Source organism: Falco rusticolus, chromosome 2 (assembly GCF_015220075.1).
Source record: "Falco rusticolus isolate bFalRus1 chromosome 2, bFalRus1.pri, whole genome shotgun sequence".
NCBI lineage: Eukaryota > Metazoa > Chordata > Aves > Falconiformes > Falconidae > Falco > Falco rusticolus.
The window spans coordinates 37,585,008-37,598,304 of record NC_051188.1 but is presented as its reverse complement, the minus strand read 5'-3'; the positions used below and the strand labels follow the sequence as shown (position 1 = coordinate 37,598,304).

At 35.3% G+C, this 13,297-nt stretch overlaps 1 protein-coding gene across 3 annotated transcripts in view; it reads right to left on the bottom strand.

Moving 5' to 3' along the window:
* The window catches only part of TDRD3 (tudor domain containing 3), a 110,321-nt gene that overhangs the window by 59,635 nt on the left and 37,389 nt on the right, over positions 1-13,297 (bottom strand). For 2 of the 3 annotated variants that reach the window (XM_037375857.1, XM_037375858.1), the window contains exons 2-3: positions 6,350-6,434; positions 3,116-3,181 (exon numbers count right to left, since the gene is read on the bottom strand). In XM_037375857.1, coding sequence (XP_037231754.1) covers positions 3,116-3,181; positions 6,350-6,434 — 151 coding nt within the window. Of the gene's footprint in view, positions 1-3,115; positions 3,182-6,349; positions 6,435-13,297 lie in introns of those variants that run through there. The other variant, XM_037375859.1, reaches the window with a different exon arrangement.

The following is a 13,297-nucleotide window of genomic DNA, read 5'->3' as shown; positions in this document are numbered from 1 at the left end:
CTCTTTCTACAACGAATCAATAGCCTTTCCAGGAAATCCAGGATGTCAGTAAAACTACTTTGTAGCAGTACTTTCCAAACAGTACTTACACCTGCCTCAATGCCTGCCAATTAAGACATTACAGCTCAAAAACAGGAATTAAGCAACTACTGCCATCCTTAGAATGAGGGGAGATGCTCCAGATAAAGCTAGCCACAAAATATCTATAAGCATACTTGCCAATGTGATCAACGTAGAAAACAATGTTCTAATAAATCTATCTCTTTAGATCTCTACCTTAAAGATAAGATCTCATGCAATGCCCAATAACTGGTGAGTAATTTTCAACCAGTTTTGCAATATAGCAACTAGACTATATTCTACTGTTTTCAAGACTGTTATTGGACCATCTTCTATGGGCACTGCTTTGACACACTCGAAGTGTGGTCTGAAACCAAAAACTAGTCAGCCTCTCACAAATATTTAGCTTATTGTATCTAACATTATTTACTTTTTCTCAAAAATCATGCCTTTTTAAAAGCTTCTGAAGTAGGCATTAGGAGCTAAGAACACAATCAAAACACTCATCAAGGTGAAGAGCTCAAGGCCCACAGCTTACCTAAAGCTGGCAAAGAGCTGTTTCTAAAAAGACTACAACTTAGTTTGATCTGTCAGCATTACCACATGCATAGTCTTGACAAAGCCATCTCAACTAGAAAAGAAACAAACAACTAAAAATGTATAGGATAATTTCTGACACTTGGAGTTTCAAACACAGTTACATCAGGAGATCTGTTATAGCAATCACTCTCACTGGAAGATAAAGATGAGCACCTCAAGATTGGAGGGTTGTTTGGTTTTTTTTAAATGCTAGTCAGTTGTAACTGGAACAGCAAATCTGATCATCCCTTTAACAACAACAAAATATAAAAAAAGCACACCTGTAGAAAACCAAAATCCACATTCAAAGAGACACTAAAAGGCAACAAAGCACAGTTAGTTGTATTAAAGTAATGAGACAGAAATTGGGAGGTGTATGAGTAACCTTAAACAGGAATTAGAATCACTGGTAACTCATGTTGTAACTGCTTATCATCCATCTGTCAGTACTCTTAGCATGTCTCTGAGCTCGGAAAGGAAATCCTTTCTGAATGCTTCTTCTGCAATGAATGTTTCCATTGTAATGAAACATAAATACTCAGAAGAAAATCAGTTATGCCTTAAAAGTAACAGCATTACTAAATCATATATTATAACTTTATAGCCTCCTTTGCATTTTTATTGCATTAAGAACACTTAACATGTATTTATGGTATATAGCAGCCATCTAGATGGAAATGGGAGGGTTCAGCTTTTTCAAATCCTATGCAAATGTGGCCATCTTGTGGCTAATGCTGGTAATATTGATTTTTTTAAAACTACGTAACACAGACAAATGAGTGAATACAACATTTCTGTGTATTGAATACTGAAGTTAATAACCACCTATAAACGGTCAAACACCCACATCGTTTCACACTAGGACATCATCTCAGCTTTTATGCAAATATTTGCCACTAATACAAAATAAGTTATTTTCTATGCAATATGGAAATACATATGTTCTCAAGTTAAATAATACTGAACCTAGTCTTGGATGACAGGAAAAACAGTAGCATGTAATTTATATTGTTTTCTGAAGCATTGCTGAACCACAAATAACTGCTTTCTACTGAGAGATTATATTTAGAAGTTACTCCTGTCTCAACCGTATCCTTACTTGCATATAAAGCAAATACAGAAATATGTGTTGATAAATGACAGTAACATAAAGTATTTATATACATTGCAAGCTTAATAGCAGCATATATTAAGTAGTCAGATTTGCTTAATTTTACTTAAAAAAGGAAACAGGAGTTAAAAAAAAAGCAGAGTCAGTACACTAGCAGTCTGGACTAAAAACTATAAATAAGAGACAAACACTGACTTTTTCTGTGCAATCATTACTTCTCAAAACCTGAAGTATTATCATCCTTCAGCAAACAGTTTGCAGGTGTTTGTTTTGATTTGGGCTTTTGGGGGCAGGGGAGGTTGACTAATTTGCTAAGATCTGTGATCCAAATAAAAACAGTAATTTCACTAGAAGTTCACATGTAAAAACTCCTGGCTCCTTAATGATAATGACAGATGTACGTCTCTAGAATTTAAAAAATGCCGTTTTTTAAACAAACATTTCTCATTAATGAAGACCATTAGGGGCCATAGTTTTCTTCTGTTCTGTTTCCTCCAGCTTCTCAAAATTCCTGCCCCTGTTGTCAGAAGTCATTACCTAAGAGAAAGAAAATTACCCTTTTCCTTGTATTTTCAGTCTTCAATGATTAAAAATGGAAAAAGCCTGCAAGGACTGATCTCTCTCAACTATCTGACAAACTGGGAAACAGAAATACCTTGAACCAAACTTTCAAAAAAGTTTGGATTGGATCAGATTCCTGCAGCATTCAATCTTCTTATCCAGTCCTCCATCTCCATCAATTGTAAGACAATCCCATGTGGAAATTTATCCAGCTCCATTCAGTAATGGTCCCTGTTTTCTTATTTAGGATCCTACATATATACTGTTTTGTACTGTCAGTAACAAAAATGAGAATCCTCAAAAGGACACACAGTAACACAAGGAAGCACATACTCTGAGGGGACAGCAGCAAACTTAACAGGGATCCTATAAAATTAAATTGATTTTCCCACTTTTTCTGAGATGTTCAGTTTTACAAAATAGAAATTTATTTCTTACAGCTGCTTGGCTTTTTCTAACCTGCTTTGCTGCCCTCACAAGAACAAAGGAGAGGGAAAAAATGAACTTCTGATACCATGTCAAGATCAAACAGGTTAAATAACCTTTGAGTGATAAATCAAGCGGCTAGGATTCTTGACATTCGTTTAAGCATTTCAAAGCTGAGAAATAAAGAAAGAGTCCTTTCTTTATGAAGCCTAGTGGGCAAACTAATATGTTCATATATTTATCCTACAACATACTCAGGTATTAAGTTTCTTTTGTATATGAAATGATGACAAAACCAGACTAATGCACCAGAGAAGGTTGTCATTACACAGAAATCACAGAACACAAAAAAAAAAGTTAAGTAAAAATATTGTCTACCTTTTCCACCTTTCCGCCATTGATGTCACTGGGGAGGAACTTCTTGCCAATCGTTCTTAAATCTGTCTGAAATTAATATAGGAGACAAGAGAATATTAACCCAAAATACCCTGTTTAAAAAAAAAAAAAAAAAAAAAAAGGAAAAAGAAGGGTATTTTTCTTCTATAACGCCAACTATTTCTTAAAAAAAAAAATAAATCACTAACTGCATATGCTGCAAAAAAATCAATTAAAGAGTTCACAGAATTAGTCTTTTACCTTTTTAAATTAATTTTTGTTTTAAGCACATTTTCAAGGATGATTAAATGCTTTTAATAGAGGAAATGAAACAACTAAGTAATGTTTTATTATTAGACATAGCTCCAAAGTTTAACAGGAATAAACTTCTTTCTTCACTCTCCATCTGGCACTTACAGAAAAGCATTTTTAGTCTGTATGGTTTTACATATGCAAATCCTTCAAAAAGATTTAGATGATTTTTGCAATTATACCTGGAATAAAAGCTTCAATTTTATTTCCATTAAATGCTTTTTAACTGAAATGTCTGATTACTTCTTTTCAAGTGAGGTAGACAGCTGCACGCCATTATTCAGCAACTGCACAACGTAGCCACTGACAATATTAAACTAAAGAATTTGTATGATTGAACAAAGGAATCTCTACAGAAACACTTTTCTCACCTAACACTTTGGACAAGCATACCAATCAGGGCGATGTGTGACAAAAGGATGCACTGGATGGCTAAAAGATCAAACATGAAAATAGGAAATGGAATAAAACCCAATTAAACTTTACACATTACGTTTTTACTGCATTTACATGTGTTCCTTTCCCCTTCTCCTCCCCCTTTTCATACTAATTGTTATTAGAATTACTATTATTATTTTGTGGGTTTCTCCTATTTTAATTATTAAATTGTTCTTACCTCAACTCTCAGAGTTTACATGCCTTCCCAATTCTCTACTCCATCCCTCCAGGGGACAGGGAAGTGGGTGAGTAAGCAGCATGGTACTCCATTTCTGGCTGGTATTAAACCACACAGCACAGAAGTGCAGCCTAAATCACCAATGTTTTCTAAAATTTTCTAAATTTCATTACTTGAAATAAGCCTGCTGTTTTAAATATGACAGGCTGGTGCAGACTACTGTACTGAAGGTGAAAACACTCCTTATTTATCATGACCATTAACACTTCCAAAAGGAGGGCTAAATGTAATTACTACTACAGCTTGTACACTAACTTGCCATTAATATATACCAATGGACTGCTGTTTCAGCATTCCAATCTAGAGCTGAGCAGTGCTACATTTTAGTATCTAAAACATCATAAACAAGTGGTTTATTCTGTTTTTCAATGAGAAATATTGGTACCCTACAACAAAAAACTAAATGTAGGTATGGTCTTCAAGTGTATTTACTCTGAGTAGCTCCGAATAGCACACATGCTCCTATAAACTGTTCCCACATGTTCCATATGCATATAATTGACCGGTCTCCAGCAAAATGCTTTGCAATCAGCAGCAGAAGGGGACACAACTTCTACAAAGTCTTTGCAATATTTTATACAAAATAAAAACATCTGAAGGACTGGAAGTACATTCATGTCTATTTCATACTCATTTAAGCAATTCACACAGAAAATAAAAGGTCAGTTAACATTTTGGTTTCTTCCGCCTGAAATGTGTCTCTAGCAGTCAAGGAAAGAATTTGTGAATTTCTAAGAAGTGGAATCTAAATTCACTGAAATCCTGCCAATCAAGCCACACTGATATTCCCTAGTTACCTAACAAGCAACTTAATCTTCTGGGCATCAAAAAAAACTGACTTAACAAAAATTTGATAAGCAATTAAAACCGGCTTTGGAGTACTTGTGCAACATTTCTATCTTATTTTAATTATCCACCAAACAAACCTGAAATACAATACATATATGTATATATGATTATGTTAGTGCTTGTTCCAGCATATAATTTACATGTTGGGGAAAACCCAGCATGTATTTAATTTTTATTTTTTTTTTATAAAGTAGTAATGCACTCTCAAGATACATATAGCCATGCAACTACAGTCCAGAAACCAAATGCTTGCCCTCTGCATGTATTCTGTTACATTCTTTGCATTTTTGCATTGTAATTTTGCTTTACTTCTTTTCAAATTCATTACATGAATTTATGCAGGCGTACATACGAGTGACTGAACACAATGCTTCAAAGAATAAAATAAAGGAGCAGAGGGGATACTCTTTCCAAAGCATCATCTCAAGCCAGCAGTTTGGCTGAATCTCAAAGATGAGCAAAATAATCTGTAACAACTCTCATCCACAACTTCGTTAGGAAAGAATACTTTTTTCAAGCGCTCTACTATGTTATTTTTCCCCTTGGAAAATATAAGTCCATATACAGCGCATACAAGTTGTAAAATTTTTGAGTATGGATGACTAAGAAGTTTTAAACAAAGAAAATGTAAAATTCTCAAAAATCTCCTTCATAATTTTGATATAATAAATTAAAAATAAGTAACAAATGCATGGATTGAGTAGCTGCCCTCTTTTTATTGTTACTGAAAAGGAGCAGACTTACTAGTGTGTACCAACAACGTATATACTAGAACTATGAAAAACAGGAATTCATATGCACACTTGTCGAGTCCTTATAAGTATTAAGGTTTATTGCTTCTAAGTTGTTTCTCTATATTCTATATTTTTGTATTTATTGGTAGGCAGGAACAACTATTACTAATCCAGATTTCTACAGTAAATAAAAAAACCTGTTTGTAGTTACATAAATATGTACACAACACAGGAAAATTCACCATTAGTTTGAATATGCTTTAACGAGTATAACATTCAAAAGTCAAACTAAGTAAGGGTGTTTTATTCATCTCCAAAAAATTAATATTTTGTACTACAATTTCATACTCCTGTCAGTACATAGCACTTCTGACTTTATTACTGCTTTTACTTCAACTTTAGATTTACATTTCATGAACAAAAAGTTTTTTCCTAGTGCAAATTACATTCATTTTTCTCCTCCAGGCTTCACAGTTTGGATTAGGTGTTAATTCCAAATAAAATTCACAACTCATACACACAAGGAGAAAGTATATGTATTCTGTCCTTTCTGTAAATCACACAGACAACAGTACACTTAATTAGCTACACAAACCTACACTTGAGCCATCAGATATATCATTTTTAGCATGATTTGTCAGGAAAGTTTTCACAATCATAACTTACATTAAGGGCAACTAGGACAATGTCATTCGTATTAACTTTTTCAGAGGAACTTATGCAAGCTTCAATTCCTTCATCTGAAAGATACCTGTTAAAGAAAAAAATATTACAGTATCACATGATGTATCTTATTAGGAAAACTTTTTTTCTGTATATAAGATTATGCCTCTCTATCTTCTGTGCTGGTGAAGCACAGATTTAAAAATACTTGGAAAATTACTTCATGTAATCAGTTTCCTTACAACAAGATGAAATCGAGTAAAAGATTTCTTATATAATTTCTAAACAAAAAAACTAAAAAAAAAAAACCACAAAAGCTCTACTTACAAAGTAACAGAAGGCATCATTCAATTATTTCAGAGTAACACTGCTCTCCTCATGCCCCTCCGCTCCCCCAAACTACAGGAAACTGGTTACAAGATCAACTATTTGTGCTTGATTTCATTTAAGTGTTATAATTTCACTCATGCACTTCCAAGAAAAAAAAATCCCCGTCCCACACACAACAAACAACACAACCACATCTTTTTCTAAAGAGCAAGACTGTATGGTTAAGCCCTCAAGGGCTGGGGCACCTAACATTGCTATCCTATAAAATTTATTCTTGCTTGCCTAGGCTACAAAGACACTCATATAAATGGAAGCACATTATAGTGGATCAATACTGTCAAATACCATGAAAAAGTTAAAATTAGAATAGAACATCTCCTCCACAATCACATTTGGAAACAGCATTTGTGACCCTTGTGGTGGTAGTCCAGGATCAGTATCTTTCTGCAGAAATTCTGTAAGCATACAATAAACTTGTTCATATGAAAACCAAGCAGGTTTTAAATGGATTCAGCTAATCAATTCACAAGGGCTGACCTATTCAAACCTCCAAAAACACTTGGAAATAAAAGGAAGATAATTTTAACTTGAGTGGTCAGAAATTGTGACATTTGCTATTCGAAGCCCCAGTCTTCATTTTTATGCAGCTGGCAATCTGCCTTCTCTGTATAGCTCTTCATTTTATTTAAATATATCACAGCAATCATTAAATAATTGGTATTTGCTAGATACTCAGTCTGAAACAGAGTACTTGCCCAAATAACATTTGAATCACTACTTACCAAGAAATCATTTCCCAAAGAATAGAAGAATGACTTAAGAAATAAAGCTTATTATACATTAAGAAATATTTAAATATTCATGAGTGCTTCAAGACATATTTCTTTTAGGAAAAAATAACATCCACAGTGTAACTTATAAGCCATGCAAAACATCTGAAGGCAAGTACACTTGATAGGCCCAGGTAACATTAACATCACTCTCTCAAGCTCTGCCAGTGTTCCCAGACTATCGATCCCAGGTGTGCTCTAACCCAGACACTTGATGGGATCGAACGTTCAAGTCAAAGTCAGACACTGACATCTAGCAAATCCTGAGGGACTACACCACCATCACCATCGCGCACACACAAACAAAAAAACCCCACAACCCAAAACCCACATGCATGGAATGAGATATCTAAAAACGTTAAGAGGAAACCATCCTTTTTTATATATAAAAGGCAGACACTTGAGAAGAATAAGGTGGCAAGATTTGGTAGCTTGCATAGGAGTGCAGGATTTCCCAGCTGAGTGACTCTGAGCTCGCTCGAATACTATGACCTGTGAAGATTCAGGTAACTACTGTGAACTAGCAGATCTTGTTAGCTAGAGTAGGAAGGTAAAGCAGAACAGCATTCCCACGCTGTGCCAGAGAAAAGTAGAACAGATACATTCAACAGGCACTATCCTACTCTAAGGCTTCAACTGTGGTTTAATTACACCAACAGACCTCCTAGAAAGAGCAGCATCGTAGCTCCACAAGTTAACTTTTTGTCATCTTCAGCATAAAATTGAAGACAAGTCCCACACCAGGGGTTAGGGGCAGTACAAAATCCATAAGCTAAGTTTTAGACTGTCAGGCAAGTCATGGAAAGATTTCTCTTCTGCTCCCAACGTAAATTGAGTCATTCTTCAATTCTACTGAAGCTAAAGGGATTGCACTTCTCTTACAGTTACTTAGCCTGGTATTTAGATGTAACAAATACTGTTCTGCAGCAAGAAAAAAATGTTTTTAAAGAATGAATAAACAAGAATCTGACCTAAAATTAAGTTTTCCCTATATAGGACAAGATCAATTCTGCTGCCACTAAATTCACTTCTGAGTCATGTTTTTACTTTCTCACTTCAAAGTGAAGACTGAATCACAGCTGTCAAAATCCCACTCTACTTTAGTCAAAATTTTCAGTTTATAACTTACATATAAATTTATATTTAAAAAAAACTTTCTGGTTTGTTTTTCTCATTACTTTGGAGGGTTTTTTTTGAGACAGAAGGATAAAAAAAAACCCACTGGAAAAGACTATTCACTTCTGACTTTGTGCCAATTTAAACAACAACGCTTAGCAGAAACATTGCCCACCTGACAGAAATCCCTGCCAATGTAACAGAGGCACCAATCATGAAATGCCATTGGGGACATCTGTTAGTTTGATTTGAACAAACACTAAAGGTTTTCAGCAGAAGATCGATTAATATGGTTATTTAAACAGTCTTCAAAAAAGCAAAATCTGTGAACATCAAAGTGGGTGGGATATTTTATAGTTTGGGGTTGGTTGGTTTGGTTTTTATAGATACTTGTTACATGAAAGCATAAATTACTTGAATGCATAAGAACAGGATTAGAATTATTTTCGGTAAAAAAGATCAACAACTATGTCAGAAAAATTATGCTGAAGAACTTCAGAGAAAAAAATGGACATTAACAGAACTTTCCAGTAGCATGTCAGGTGTTGCTTCTGTGCAACAGGACATAAGAGTGCAGATTTCATCAGGAATTGGTGGGGAAACAAACCACAACCAGAAAACATTGCACAACAGAATTAGCCACAGTACAGAGCTCTCTTTTAATAGAATCTTGGAGCTAGTCTACATCAAGTCAGTCTTTTCCATTTTGCCCTAATAACTTTCTTACACAGACTATAAAGCAATGAGTACTCAAAACATGTTTACATTTTCTTTACAACCTTACAGAAAGTTCTAATTTAAAATAAATTATTTTCTCCTCACTGTCTGTACAGTCTCTCCTACTAGACCTACCTAAATTTTAGTTTTTAGTATTTCCTGCTACAGGCCCACAAATTACTTGGAGGGGGGGAATAGTATTTTTAGGAATTTGTTTTATTATAAGTTTATTTATACAGAAAAACTTACATGTGTATCTCTAAGTATGGAGAGGGAGTTACAACAAGCACAAATAACTTTTCATCTGGCATGATCCTTCCCCCCCACAACATACAGATCATTGAATTAGAAATTAAAGGAAAGAGACCCCTTTTCTATCTGCTCTTAATAAGGGCATGTGATATGCTGAAGGTAGGACCTTTACAGCCACTCAATCTTTCTGTTCTCTGTATTAGACGACAGAAAAAAATTCTGACCCTGAACAAAACCAAAGACAGGAAAAACCTCCTCCAGAATCAAAGAGAACAGCCCTGCAGCTGTGTCTCTATTACAGTCATTTAAGTACCTCACATCTACATTACCCCTTCTATCCATTTCGCAAAATAACATGACCTATCACAACCTTAGATAATGAAAGGTGAACCACACTGTGATCCTATTACATTAATCCAACATATTTCCTATTGCCAAGGGGTAGGAAGCAATCCTAAACCACCCACAAACCAGAGCACACTGCTGGATGCAGCTCATGAGCTCCCAATCCCCAAGAGGTACCCTGGTCGTACTGTACAAGCAGTGTCCTCATCAGTTCTTGCTCTCCATACTTCTTTTAAGGGGTAAGGGGGCACGGGGAACAACCTGGCACAGAAACGCTGCTGCCACAGTCAATAAATATTTCCCTTTGTCCTTCCAGTACACAAACATATCAGAAATATGCACTTCTGCTTAAGGTGAAGGAGCAAACAAATAAATAGTAAAATAAATGGTGAGAAGCACAGAGTGAGAAGCAGCCAAGCTCCACAAAGCTGTCAAAGGACAGCCACTAGCTGACCACTGATACCTTACACTGATAGCAACAAAACAAATTATTTCCTTAACAAAATGCAGATACTACTACCCTGGAAGATGAGTCAGAAAGACTTAAAAAGGGGACAACTGTGTTCCAACTGGCAGCTTAATTTTTGGCTCTATCCACCAAAATCTTAAGCATCCTGAAGAGAGGTGTATATTTTTTTAGATTTTTTTTTGAAAAAAGTTTAAAGCCACCACACAAAAAAACCTTAACACACACACACACACACACAAAACCACACGGAGGATTGGTAACTACAGCAACATACACTGCAAGCGCCTTTGGTTTCCAAGAAAAAAAAAGTACTCACTAAACTTCTTTGTTGCACGCATGTTGTTTTAGAACAATCTCAAAAGCTATAAATTGAGATAATGCAGACAATTAAATTTATTTCAAAGCAATTAAAGCAAGTAATGCTGCATGAGTCACTGAGGGATTTTGTGACCTTAGAACATTAATACAATTAAAAAAAACAAAAACAAACAAAAAAAACCACATTAGTTTGCTGCAAATGGTTGAGATGGTTATTTGTGGAGCATTCTATCGAGAGGGGAGACCAGAGGAGAGGGGGGGAAAAAAAGTGTTTCTACTGCAATTCTTCCATGTTATGCTTGCTGAAACCTGAGGTATCTCTCACCTATTCCCCCCCCAGCTCCACTTGTCTGAGACATGTAGCAGTACAATCCTCTTAGCAACAGCTTTTGTCAGAAGTATGTCTCTTAGAAAGTACCTAGTTTCTTACCTTCAAAGTAAGCATTAAAACAAAGCCATTAGTAATGAATCAGCATTTTTATGTGAACAATTCACATAAAAATCCAGATCTGCAATTTTTCTGTCAACATGTTCTGAATAAGCTTCTATGAAAAACAGATTACAGTAATTCTTCCTTTGTAATACACAGAAAAACATACTACATCAATGACAGGGGAGCTGTTTGCCCACTGCTCCTTGATACCAAGTATGATAGCAATTTAATAACCCCCTTTGGCACATTCTAGGTATGCACATTCTCCTTTTTGGTATTTCCCATTGCTAAAGGCTGTAACTCTCTAGTACCAATTTCACCTGCACCTCTCTACTTCCCTCATTTTATCTTCTACTTTACTTCATCAAGAACAGATTAGGCCTGACACGGCCCACACAGACAGACTGCTATACTGATACATTATTACCACCTATGTCTGAAACACTGACTGAATTGACCCTATCGAAGGAAGATGTGGTGCTTGTCTGTTCTGTACTGCTGGATCAAATACTTCATCTGCAGACAAACATGCACATGTACACACACACACTTTAAAACATTTAAACTAACTTTATTCTAGAATCAAACCTACCAGGTAAACAACTTGCCTAATAATATTTATTTTTCACAACCAACTTTGTTGAAAAACTTGTTTTCTCTATTTGTAACTAACAGTTCATGCACAAACACAAACTCTCAATCTTCCATCCTTTTTCTATCCCACATTAACTTTTCTAGAAATACTCTGTAATTTTCTCCTATCGTCTCTACAATTAATATTTCTTTTAAGGAAAAGCTTTGTTTAAGGAAAGAAATAAATAAGGAAAATTAATATTAATAAACCTTCTTATAAAATTTACTATTTCAGATTCACAGCTCTTCACAGGATAATTGTGATATTAGCAGAAAAAACAAACTGAACTAACTCTACTTTTTTTAATTCTGTGCCAGCCACATGGAACAGTGTAGAAGTTTTATAGCACATTTTATATAGCTATTTTCAACATGTGTATACAGAAATCAGAACGTTCCTTCCTTTACCTCACCAGTCACACACATTTCTATACAATCCCGTCATACAAAAGACAAAGTTTTAAAAGGAAAAAAAAAATTGCAGAGAGCGTTCAAGTTTCTCATACTCGGTGACACCACAAAAGAAGAACAGTTTTAGCAATAACGCAGAGTGCAACGTCAAAGAATGCAGTAGTAGGAGGCTACCACTGGGTGCCAGTATTGTTCCATAATAGAACAGCAGCTCCTATATTGGCTCTTCGGGAGTTCTCTTAACAGGGTTTCAAAACGTTCTGCTGAATTTCAGTTGTATAGAGAAATTACGCTGCAGTGTTACAAATTTTATTGAGGGGCTATCATCAGAGTTGTTTAAAAAAAACCAACACATTTTAAAATACTATTATGCTAGATATGAAAATCAGGTTTTAAAGAAGGTTTCTTCACACCCTATAAGCTGCGTAACAATACTGGGAACGCACCTGAAACCCTTCCCTCCAACTTCTGAGCTTTTCATTTCAAGAATAATGTAGTATTATACAAACTACCATATATAAAAAATACTTAAGGGTAAAAAGAATAGAGAAGATTTTAGAAAGATTCAAAAGACCTGCCAAAATCAGGGCCAACTGCTCCTTTATATGCAAAGCAAACATCTGTAAGGAATGACAAATGTAGATTCAGAGGCATTCTTGGCAATTTTGCTATTAATATTCTCACATACAGAAAAGTGGTGTTTTTCTTAATATCTAACCTCACTACATTAGCTTCCGTTGCCTCCTGTTTTCTCCACAACTGTGGAGAAGTGAGTGTGCCTTTCATTTTTGCAATCACATTTGAAGACTTACTTCCTATGCCTTGTACACCTTGCGCTGTAACTTGTACATCTGGTATATCTTTCCCTGTATCTTGTACTTACACCAATGATTATTGCTATCCAAGTGCAGTTTTGTCCTATTGCTTCTCCAATTCATCAACAGCACTCTGAATTCTGTCCCTGAGCACTCACAGCTTTGCATTCCTAAGGAGTTTTTTCTGGTGTTTAACCTTAGTACTTCATGCTCCATCATCCAGATGTTCAAGAAGAGTTTCAAATAAAACTTGACCTAGAAGATGCCTTCATGCAGCCTCAA